We start from the raw sequence: 12,182 nt of genomic DNA on the forward strand, positions 1-12,182 counted from the left end.
ACTGGCCAATGCAGGAGATGACGTAAGAGACATGGGTTCGATCCCTAGGTGAGGAAGATCCCCTGGAGGAGGGCACAGCAACCCACTCCAGTATTCTTGCCTGGAGAATCCCATGCACAGAGAAGCCCAGCGGGCTACAGTCCATAGGGTCACACAGTCAGATATGACTTACCACAAACACATAAACATATACTGTACAAAACAGGAAATACAGCTATTATTTGACAATAATTTTAAATGGAATAAATTCATAAAAGTTTTGAATCACTATGCTATAAACCTAAACTACTATAATATTGTAAATCAAGTATACCTCAATAAAAAAAAAGAAAAACAAAAATTATCTGAAACCTGAAGAATACAGTAAGAGACAAAAAACAAAAGATACTACTTTTTATAAAAAGAAATAATGCTGAGAATTTTCCAGAAATGAATAATTACAGGGATCCCAGGCAGAATCAAGAAAACAAATCCACACCCGTACACACTGGGTAAAACTGTATAACTTCAAAGACAAGGAAAATATGCTTTAAATTACAAACCAAACATTTAAAAAGAAGAGAGAAAAACAGTCTCCCAACATGATTATCTTAGAAGTTGACAGCAGATGGCTTATTAATATCTCTAGATTACAATGGTACCTTTGGACAACCAAATGGTACTTTTAATGAACTGTCAGGAGGTGGGCTACAGGGACTAGCCATTTCAAGTTCTATATTCAGCTAAACTATCTTTGAAGAATAAATACAAAGTAAAATTTTCAGGTAAGACTGGTGAATTTAAGACTCAGATTTTCACATAGAAAAGTAATGAATGCTCTATGCTTCATAAAAAAAGGAAACTGAACCTAGAAAAAAAAGGAATCATGATGCAAAGAAATGACAAAACATGATGATAAATCTAAATTAGCACAGAATATGAAAACACAGGTAGGGGTATGCAAAACAAAGGGGAAGTAACTAGTATTTAACTTGCAAACAAGGGAAACCAAGTTAAACTATTCTGAGGTCTTTCCAAAAACAATAAAGGGAAAATAAAGATATAATGAAAACTCATTCAACAAATAAACGACAGAAAAGAACCAAAGAAAAGGCACAAATAGAAAACAAAACATAAGATGACCAAAACAACTTCAAATCAACAAACAAAATACCATAAATTCACTTATTAGAAGGCAGAAATTATTAGAGAGTTAAAAAGAAATGTTCTTAATAAAGCTACATGACATACAAAGTTTGAAAATAAAAGAATGAAAAAGATGTAAAGACACTACAAATAATGACAGGAATTATTCAAGAGGTTTTAAATAAAATGATATAGCTCCCAAACAAAAATGGACAAATTAAAAGAAATTTTTAAGTTATAATTATAGCTGATTTTAGTACACCTCTGCTGCTGCTGCTGCTGCTGCGTCGCTTCAGTCGTGTCGGACTCTGTGCGACCCCATAGACGGCAGCCCACCAGGCTCCCCTGTCCCTGGGATTCTCCAGGCAACAACACTGGAGTGGGTTGCCATTTCCTTCTCCAATGCATGAAAGTGAAAAGTGAAAGTGAAATTGCTCAGTCGCGTCTGACTCTTAGCGACCCCATGGACTGCAGCCCACCAGGCTCCTCCGTCCATGGGATTTTCCAGGCAAGAGTACTGGAGTGGGGTGCCACTGCCTTCTCCGTAGTACACCTCTAACAGAAGCCAATATAGCTACTGGAGAAAAAAATGATGAGGGTACTGCTATTATGGACAGCAAAAGTAATTACCTTGATCTAAGTTATTAGTCAACAAATAGTAAATACACTTTCTATCAAAGAATACACTGAATATTTACAAAAATTCCACATGTACCTGGTCATAACTAAGTTTCAAAACGCTTTTGAAAATAAATCATATATACATTCTCTGACCATAGTACAATTAAAAATAAAATTTAAAATAAAAAATAAAACAAGCAAACAAACAGATGCTTGGCAATTACAAAAACACACTCCTAAAATAAACACTATGAAAATCATAAAATATTCAAAACTAAATAATCAGAAAGAATAGACATATCAATACAGACCTTGAAATACTGATTAGCTATGGTTGCAGAGAATATTAAATGTATTAAATTTAAATGCAAAATTTAAATGTATTAAAAAATTAGAAAACTAAACTAAGAAAAACTAAATCCACAATTAGAAGAAAAAGAAACTATAAAGACAAGGCTAATGAAAAAAATTTTAAATCACACAGAAAATTAGCAATAAAACCAAAAGTTAATTCTCTGAAAAGACCAATAAAACATATACATCTCCCAATAAGACTGACAGAAAAGGCCCCAAAAGAAGATATGTATTAAGTTACAGATATAGTAAAGACTTAAAATATAAGAGCATAATTAGAATAAATGTATGTTGCCTCTTGAGAAACTTACATGCAGGTCAGGAAGCAACAGTTAGAACTGGACACGGAACAACAGACTGGTTCCAAATAGGAAAAGGAGTACGTCAAGGCTGTATATTGTCGCCCTGCTTATTTAACTTAAATGCAGAGTACATCACGAGAAATGCTGGGCTGGAAGAAGCACAAGCTGGAATCAAGATTGCCGGGAGACATATTAATAACCTCAGATATGCAGATGACACCACCCTTATGGCAGAAAGCGAAGAGGAACTAAAAAGCCTCTTGATGAAAAGTGAAAGTGGAGAGTGAAAAAGTTGGCTTAAAGCTCAACATTCAGAAACGAAGATCATGGCATCCGGTCCCATCACTTCATGGGAAATAGATGGGGAAACAGTGTCAGACTTTATTTTTGGGGGGCTCCAAAATCACTGCAGATGGTGATTGCAGCCATGAAATTAAAAGACGCTTGCTCCTTGGAAGAAAAGTTATGACCAACCTAGATAGCGTATTGAAAAGCAGAGACATTACTTTGCCAACAAAGGTCCGTCTAGTCAAGGCTATGGTTTTTCCAGTGGTCATGTATGGATGTGAGAGTTGGACTGTGAAGAAAGCTGAGCACCGAAGAATGGATGCTTTTGAAGTGTGGTGTTGGAGAAGACTCTTGAGAGTCCCTTGGACTGCAAGGAGATCCAACCAGTCCATTCTGAAGATCAGCCCTGGGATTTCTTTGGAAGGAATGATGCTAAAACTGAAACTCCAGTACTTTGGCCACCTCATGTGAAGAGTTGACTCATTGGAAAAGACTCTGATGCTGGGAGGGATTGAGGGCAGGAGGAGAAGGGGATGACAGAGGATGAGATGGCTGGATGGCATCACTGACTCGATGGACGTGAGTCTGAGTGAACTCCGGGAGTTGGTGATGGACAGGGAGGCCTGATGTGCTGCAATTCATGGGGTTGCAAAGAGTCGGACATGACAGAGTGACTAAACTGAACTGACACATACAGGAAATGGACAGTTTTCTAGAAAACTAGCAAATAACCAAAATTTATTCTGGAAGCAATAATTATTAAAGAAACAATTCACAGAATGGAAAAAAAAAACCTCACACTAGACTCAGTTTCACAATTTTAATCATAGGGCAGATGATCTCTGATTACAAGAAACTTCCAAGAACAGAATAAAACAAAAAAGGAAAGCTGCTCAGTTTATTTTATGAGGTCAGGATAATAATGATATCAAAATCAGAAAGGTAAAGAACTAGAAAAAAACGTAGGACCAATTTCATTTTGTTTATAGATGAAATAAAAAATCTACATAAAATTAAAGCAATCTAACACAGGGGACTTTCAAAGAAAACAATAAACCTGTCTTTGTAGTTCAGTATGTTAAAACATTAGGTGACAGGGTGACAAAATTTTCATTACCTACATAAATTTGGGGGGGGACTTCGTTAAAATTTAACATTCATTCAAAATACAAAAAAGGATATAATATTGTCAATGTGAGAGACCTGGGTTCGATCCCTGTGTCGGGAAGATCCCCTGGAGAAGGGAAAAGCTACCCACTCCAGTATTCTGGCCTGGAGAATTCCATGGACTATATAGTCCAGGGGAGGCTGCAAAGAGTTGGTCACGACTGAGCAACTTTCACTTCACTTCACATCCTAGACTAAAAAATAAAGAATTAATGGAAACTGTGTCCTTAAGCCTGATAAAAAATATTTAGCCAAAATTCTACATCATGATGGGAATGTAAACTGATACAGCTATTATAGAACACAGTATGAGATTCCTTAAAAACTAGCTAGGCATAAATCTAGTTATTGAAAATAGTATGGAGAGTAAGAAACTAGGAATAAACCTTATGACCCAGGAATACCACTACTGGACATACACACTAGAAAATAAATGGATTAGGAAGTTGTGGTACATTTATACAATGTAACATTGCTCAGCCATAAAAAGGAACGATTCTGAGATAGTTGTAGTGAGGCGCATGAACCTGGAGCCTCTTATGCAAAGCAAGATTAAAACAAGGAAGAGAAGAAACAAGTATTGTATATTAATGCATATACATGTAATCTAGAAAAACAATACTGATAAATCTATTAGAGAATGGACTTGTGGACACAGCAGAGGAAGGTTAGGGTGGGACAAACTGAGAAAGTAGCATTGACATATATACACTATCATACACTGAAATAGTTAGTGAGAAAGCTGCTAAATAACATAGGGAGCCCAGCCTGGAGCTCTGTGATGACCTAGAGGGGTGGGGTGTGGGGACAGGAGGGAAGCTAAGGAGGGATGATATATATATAATTATGACTGATTCACATTGTTGAACAGCAGAAACCAAGGCAATATTGTAAAGCAATTTTCCACCAATTAAAAAATAAAATTTTCAAAACATGGATAACCAACAAGGATCTAATCTACTGTACAGCACAAGAAACTCTATTCAATGTTATGTGGCACTCTGGATGGAAGGGGAGTTTGGGGGAGAATGGATACATGTACATAAATGGCAGAGTCCCTTTGCTGTCCACCCAAAACTATCACAACATTGTGTGCTGGGGGCTTCCCAGGTGGCACAGTAGCGAAGCATCTGCCCAATAATGCAGGAGACCCAAAAGACACGGGTTCCATCTCTGGATCAGGAAGATCCTCTGGAGTAGGAAATGGCAACCCACTCCAGTATTCTTTTTTTTTTTTTTCAATATTTATTTTCAAACTTTAAACTTTTTATTTGTATTAGAGTATGGCCAATTAACAATGTTGTGGTAGTTTCAGGTGAACAGTGAAGGGCTCAGCCATTTTTATATATGTATCCATTCTCCCTCAAATCCCCCTCCCATCCAGGCTGACACATAACACTGAGCAGAGCTCCACATTGGTTATCCATTTTAAATATAGCTGTGTGTACATGATCTTTCCAGACTCCCTTAAACTATCCCTTTCCCCTGGCAACCATCAATTCATTTTTAAGTCTGTGAATCTTTTTGTTTTGTAAGTAAGTGCATTGTATCATTTCTTTTTAGATTCTACACATAAGGGATGTCATACAATATCTCTCCTTCTCTGTCTGACTAACTTCACTCAATATGACACTCATCCATTTTGCTGCAAATGGCATTATTTCATTCTTTTTAATGGCCAAGTAATATTCCACTGTATATATGTACCACACCTTTAACCATTCCTCTGTTGATGGACATTTAGATTGCCTCCATGTCTTGGCTATTATAAACAGTGCTGTAATGAACACTGTGGTATGTGTATCCTTTCAGGTGTTTTTCTCCAGATATATGCACAAGAGTGGGATTGTAGAGTCATATGGTAGGACATACAGATGGCTAATGAGCACATGGAAAGACATTCAACATCACTAGTTATTAGAGAAAAGAAAATCGAAACTACAATGAGAAATCACCTCATACCAGTCAGAATGGCTATCATCAAAAAATCCACAAACAATAAATACTGGAGAGCGTGTGGAGAGAAGGGAATTCTCCTACACTGTTACATGGTACAGCTACTATGGAGAACAGTAAGGAGGTTACTTAAAAAAAAAAAACTGCTCCAGTACTCTTGCCTGGAAAATTCCATGGACAGAGGAGCCTGACGGTTTACAGTCCATGAGGTCCCAAAGAGTTGGACACAACTGAGCAACTGAGCACAGCACATACAGCACAAAGCCGATATGGCTGATACTGCTGTCCACCTGAAACTATTACAACACTGTTAATCAGCTATACTCCAGTATACAATAAAAAGTTTTAAAAAAATTCTATAGCAAATCTCAATTGTAGTGGCACATTATTAAATGCAGACTAGTGAAAATCGTAACTAAGATGATAATGCTTACCACCATTTTTTCTATTCCATATTATACTGGAGGTTCTAATCAGATCAAGAAAAAAGATGCAGAAGAAATTGTAAAGGAACAAAACTATCACAATTTGCATATGATATAACCATCTTTACAAAAAGCTCAAAGGACTCTGCAAAATAAGAGAGTTCAGCGGTGCTGACACTCTTGACAAATACAGGTGTAGGATCAATATACAAAAAATCAGTAACGTTTCTATACATACAACCAATTAGAAAATGTAGTAGGAAAATAGCCATTCATTATAACAACAAAACTATAAAGTACCTTGAAAAGAATATTTAAGACTTTATGTAGTAATATGAGAAAATATTATTAATGGACACCAAAAACCCCTCCATGTAAAATACAGATATATCATATCCATGGAAAGGCAGATTCAATAATATAAAGATATCAGTTCTCTGCAAATTAATCTATATGTCCAATTTAGTTGGCATTTAGCAGCAAGAAGTTTGGGGGAAGGCTTGCCCTGCAAGCTATCAAGGTTAGTTAAAACAGATGCCACATAATCTTACTATTTAGCTTTCTCATTTTATGATACAAGCACATGGCTTGGAATATCTATTGATTTGAGTGATTAACATATTCCTTGGTTTACTATCTCATACAGAGGAGCCTGGAAGGCTGCAGTCCATGGGGTTGTTGAGGGTTGGACACAACTGAGCGACTTCACTTTCACTTTTTACTTTCATGCATTGGAGAAGGAAATGGCAACCCACTCCAGTGTTCTTGCCTGGAGAATCCGAGGGACGGGGGAGCCTGGTGGGCTGCCATCTATGGGGTTGCACAGAGTCGGACACAACTGAAGTGACTTAGCAGCATAGTAATTATTTCCTCCAACTATGTGACAAGAGCTGATTGTGAAAGATTCTACATTGGGATCCCTGGGAAGTGCTGTGTTCAGTTAATTAAAACAAAATCCCCATATGCTTAACACCAAGAAAACATGTAGCAAAATACTGTGTTATGATCTTATATTCTTGCCTATAAAGATGGCCAAACATTTCACCTTTATCCATAGTGCTGAGTGATCCACAAACTTCAAGCAGTACCTGGGAGCTACTTTGTTCAAACACCTCAGCACTGCACACCTCAGAGTATGTAGAACAAGTAACAAAAGGAAGCCTTTACCGCAAAACTTTTGCTAAAACAGAATATAGATGCCTGACTTTAAGCTGGACTCAGACATTCTGGAATGTGAAGTCAAGTGGGCCTTAGAAAACATCACTACGAACAAAGCCAGTGGAGGTGATGGAATTCCAGTTGAGCTATTTCACATCCTGAAAGATGATGCTGTGAAAGTGCTGCACTCAATATGCCAGCAAATTTGGAAAACTCAGCAGTGGCCACAGGACTGGAAAAGGTCAGTTTTCATTCTGATCCTGAAGAAAGGCAATGCCAAAGAATGCTCAAACTACTGCACAATTGCACTCATATCACATGCTAGTAAAGTAATGCTCAAAATTCTCCAAGCCAGGCTTCAGCAATGTGTGAACCGTGAACTTCCTGATGTTCAAGCTGGCTTTAAAAGGCAGAGGAACCAGAGATCAAATTGCCAACATCTGCTGGATCATGGAAAAAGCAAGAGAGTTCCAAAAAACGTCTATTTCTGCTTTATTGACTATGCCAAAGCCTTTGACTGTGTGGATCACAATAAACTGTGGAAAATTCTGAAAGAGATGGGAATACCAGACCACCTGACCTGCCTCTTAAGAAACCTGTATACAGGTCAGGAAGCAACAGTTAGAAGTGTACATGGAACAACAGACTGGTTCCAATAGGAAAAGGAGTACGTCAAGGCTGTATATTGTCACCCTGCTTATTTAACTTATATGCAGAGTACATCATGAGAAACGCTGGGCTGGAAGAAGCACAAGCTGGAATCAAGACTGCCGGGAGAAATATCAATAACCTCAGATATGCAGATGACACCACCCTTATGGCAGAAAGTGAAGAGGAACTCAAAAGCCTCTTGATGAAAGTGAAAGTGGAGAGTGAAAAAGTTGGCTTAAAGCTCAACAATCAGAAAACGAAGATCATGGCATCTGGTCCCATCACTTCATGGGAAATAGATGAGGAAACGGTGGAAACAGTGTCAGACTTTATTTTTCTGGGCTCCAAAATCACTGCAGATGGTGATTGCAAGCCATGAAATTAAAAGATGCTTACTCCTTGGAAGGAAAGTTATGACCAACCTAGATAGCATATTGAAAAGCAGAGACATTACTTTGCCAACAAAGGTCCGTCAAAGGCTATGGTTTTTCCTGTGGTTGTGTATGGATGTGAGAGTTGGACTGTGAAGAAGGCTGAGCGCCAAAGAATTGATGCTTTTGAACTGTGGTGTTGGAGAAGACTCTTGAGAGCCCCTTTGGACTGTAAGGAGATCCAACCAGTCCGTTCTGAAGGAGATCAGCCCTGGGATTTCTTTGGAAGGAATGATGCTAAAGCTGAAACTCCAGTACTTTGGCCACCTCATGCGGAGAGTTGACTCATTGGAAAAGACTCAGATGCTGGGAAGGATTGGGAGTAGGAGGAGAAGGGGACGACAGAGGATGAGATGGACATGAGTCTGAGTGAACTCGGGGAGTTTGTGATGGACAGGGAGGTCTGGCGTGCTGCGATTCATGGGGTCACAAAGAGTCAGACACGACTGAGTGACTGAACTGAACTGACAGCCTTAACAAGAGGCTTCCCAGGTGCTTCAGTGGTAAAGAATCTGTCTACAACGTAGGAGACACAGATTTCCATCCCTGGGTTGGGAAGATCCCCTGGAGAAGGAAATGGCAACCTACTCCAGTATTCTGTTTAGGGAAGTCTATGGACAGAGGAGTTGGGAAGGCTACATTCTATGGGGGTTGTAAGAGCCAAGACTTAGCAACTAAATATTAGCCTTAATGAAGGGCCAGGTGCAAAATATACTTCGAAATACCCAGATGAATTAACCTAATGCATGGTAATGAAAACAAATGTTTGTGGTTTAGCTGACTCAGAGCTGTACTGAACAACAGATCCACTGATCAAGTACACTGTTACTAGAATAATAGGCCCATTTTATCAAACAGTGGAAGATGATTATGTTTCTACATGCTATGGGAAGCCAACATGTCTAGCTTATCTAAATACAGTACACTTCAGTTTTAACTCTAAACATGGTTTCATTTTAGGTACAGATCATTTGGTAACTACATTTAACCATCTGAGGAATTGCTGGGATGTTTTGCAAGTTTTAAATTACATTACTTTAAATTAATTAAAAAGAAAGTAAACTTTTAAAATATTATTTTTTTGGTAAGGGTATACATGAGGGCAAATAAAAGACATGGTCTGTGACCTCGTGGAACTCAGTCCAGCACAGAAAACAGACACAAAGTAAACTAACAAATGAATTAACGGTAACAAGTTACACTAATAGCAAAGAAAATTTAATCAGACAATAAAAGAGTAATAGGAAGCCTACTTATCATAGGCAAAAAAGGCCACTTTGGTAGACAGAAACGAAAGAGGTCAAGATTACACAAGAGGTAGAAGCCAAGTGTGACAGAGCTTTTGAAGTGCAACTGGAAACCACTGCAAAGTTTTAGGCAAGGGAGAGACAAGATCAAATCAACAAGATTACTGACATCTGCTTGACAACCGGGGGATGAAGAGTGGAGTGGTCCAAGAGTGAAAACACGTGATGTCAGGATATCAGTAATTACACTGAGAATAGGTAAGGAAAGGAAACCCTTCCAACTCCAACAAACGTGGATAAGAATGAAAATTCCAAATGCCCTGAGAAACATGCTTTGAGTTTAGAGACCAAACCTAAAAGAAATTTACATACGTAAACTCCAGGAACCTGAAATTAAGTGGAATTCCTTTAACTAGAAACTGAACCATTCGCTGGCCATTCACGCTATCCAAACTACTTCTAGAAATATCATCTTGCTGACGAACAGGTTTACTTATTTGGGTAAAATTTTCTCCCACTTCCAACACCTACGAGGACGCGGCTCAAGTTAAAGACAAAAGATGAAGGGCAAGTAAATGGGCTGAGAAGAAAATGCTGGACAATGAACGGTCTCAAAGATCCAGTCACCAGGAAAAGTACTTGTAATCAGCCTCATTTAGGTGAAAGAAGAAAAAGCTGAACCGCCGAAGTTCTTACTTATATTCTTCCTCCTTGGCGAGGAGGTCCCGTCGAGGGGTGGCAGGTTGCTGAATGCGTGGCGGGAGCAGAGTCCCTGAAACGCCCGGTCTCTGTAAAAGAGGCAGACACTTTCAGAACCAAAGTTCAATGAATTTTGGTGTTCTCAGGACGCCGAAACCTAGCTGCTACCCAGGAGAGGCCAGTTGAACTAACCTTGAAACTTCTCCCGGCCATCTTCCGCGACCACGACGCCGTTACCGCGGCAACGACGCACTTTCCCGCGAGAGTTATCACAACCCCGGCGGCCTTCCAGCTAAGGGCACGATTGGGACCACGCCCCAACTCTCGGCAGAAAACAGCGCGAGCTTAGGACCCGGCTGAGAACTAGGGAGTGTGCGCTGCTGTCTTTGTACCCGACTTGCGGTAAACCTAACCGCAGTCTTACAGGAACTGAAGAAGCCAAAGTCGTGGACTGATTTATAGAATGGGAAAAACTAGAGATGTCTTCAAGAAAATCAGAGATACCAAGGGAACATTTCATGCAAAGATGGGCTCAATAAAGGACAGAAATGGTATGGACCTAACAGAAGCATAAGATATTAAGAAGAGGTAGCAAGAATACACCGGAGAAGGCAATGGCACCCCTACTCCAGTGTTCTTGCCTGGAGAATCCCAGAGACGGGGGAATCTGGTGGGCTGCCGTCTATGGGGTCGCACAGAGTCGGACACGACTGAAGCGACTTAGCAGCAGCAGCAGCAGCAAGAATACACAAAAGAACTGTACAAAATATCTTCACGACCCAGATAGTCACGATGGTGTGATCACTCACCTAGAGCCAGACATCCTGGAGTGTGAACTCAAGTGGGCCTTAGGAAGCATCACTAAGAACAAAGTTAGTGGAGGTGATGGAATAGTGGAGGAGATGGAATTCCAGTTGAGCTATTTCAAATCCTAAAAGATGATGCTGTGAAAGTGCTGCACTCAATATGCCAGCAAATTTGGAAAACTCAGCACTGGCCACAGGACTGGAAAAAGTCAGTTTTCATTCCAATCCCAAAGAAAGGAAATGCCAAAGAATGCTCAAACTACTGCACAATTGCACTCATCTCACACACTAGTAAAGTAATGCTCAAAATTCTCCAAGCCAGGCTTCAACAATACGTGAACGGTGAACTTCCAGATGTTCAAGGTGGTTTTAGAAAAGGCAGAGGAACCAGAGATCAAATTGCCAACTCCGTTGGATCATAGAAAGCACATGAGACTTCCAGAAAAACATCTATTTCTGCTTCATTGACTATGCCAAAGCCTTTGACTGTGTGGATCACAATAAACTGTGGAAAATTTTGAAGGAGATGGGAATACCAGACCACCTGACCTGCCTCTTGAGAAATCTGTATGCAGGTCAGGAAGCAAGTTAGAACTGGACACGGAACAACAGACTGGTTCCAAATAGGAAAAGAAGTACATCAAGGCTGTGTATTGCCACCATGCTTATTTAATTTATATGCAGAGTACATCATGAGAAACGCCGGGCTGGATGAAGCACAAGCTGGAATCAAGATTGCTGGGAGAAATATCAATAACCTCAGATATGCAGATGACACCACCCTTATAGCAGAAAGTTAAAAAGAACTAAAGAGCCTCTTGATGAAAGAGGAGAGTGAAAAAGTTGACTTAAAGCTCAACATTCAGAAAACGAAGATCATGGCATCGGGTCCCATCACTTCATGGCAAAAAGATGGGGAAACAGTGGAAACAGTGGCAGACTTTATTTTCCT

General features: G+C 39.5%; 1 protein-coding gene across 8 annotated transcripts in view; it reads right to left on the reverse strand.

The window, feature by feature from the left end:
- Nucleotides 1-10,765, reverse strand: part of TEX9 (testis expressed 9) — a 120,781-nt gene extending 110,016 nt beyond the window's left edge. For 6 of the 8 annotated variants that reach the window (XM_059890395.1, XM_024997533.2, XM_059890391.1 and 3 more), the window contains exons 1-2: nt 10,617-10,726; nt 10,422-10,513 (exon numbers count right to left, since the gene is read on the reverse strand). In XM_059890395.1, coding sequence (XP_059746378.1) covers nt 10,422-10,513; nt 10,617-10,637 — 113 coding nt within the window. In that variant the 5' untranslated portion in view covers nt 10,638-10,726. 8 annotated transcript variants of the gene reach the window in all.
- Nucleotides 10,766-12,182: the final 1,417 nt, after the last annotated feature.

Source organism: Bos taurus, chromosome 10 (genome assembly GCF_002263795.3).
Source record: "Bos taurus isolate L1 Dominette 01449 registration number 42190680 breed Hereford chromosome 10, ARS-UCD2.0, whole genome shotgun sequence".
In the NCBI taxonomy this organism is placed as follows: domain Eukaryota; kingdom Metazoa; phylum Chordata; class Mammalia; order Artiodactyla; family Bovidae; genus Bos; species Bos taurus.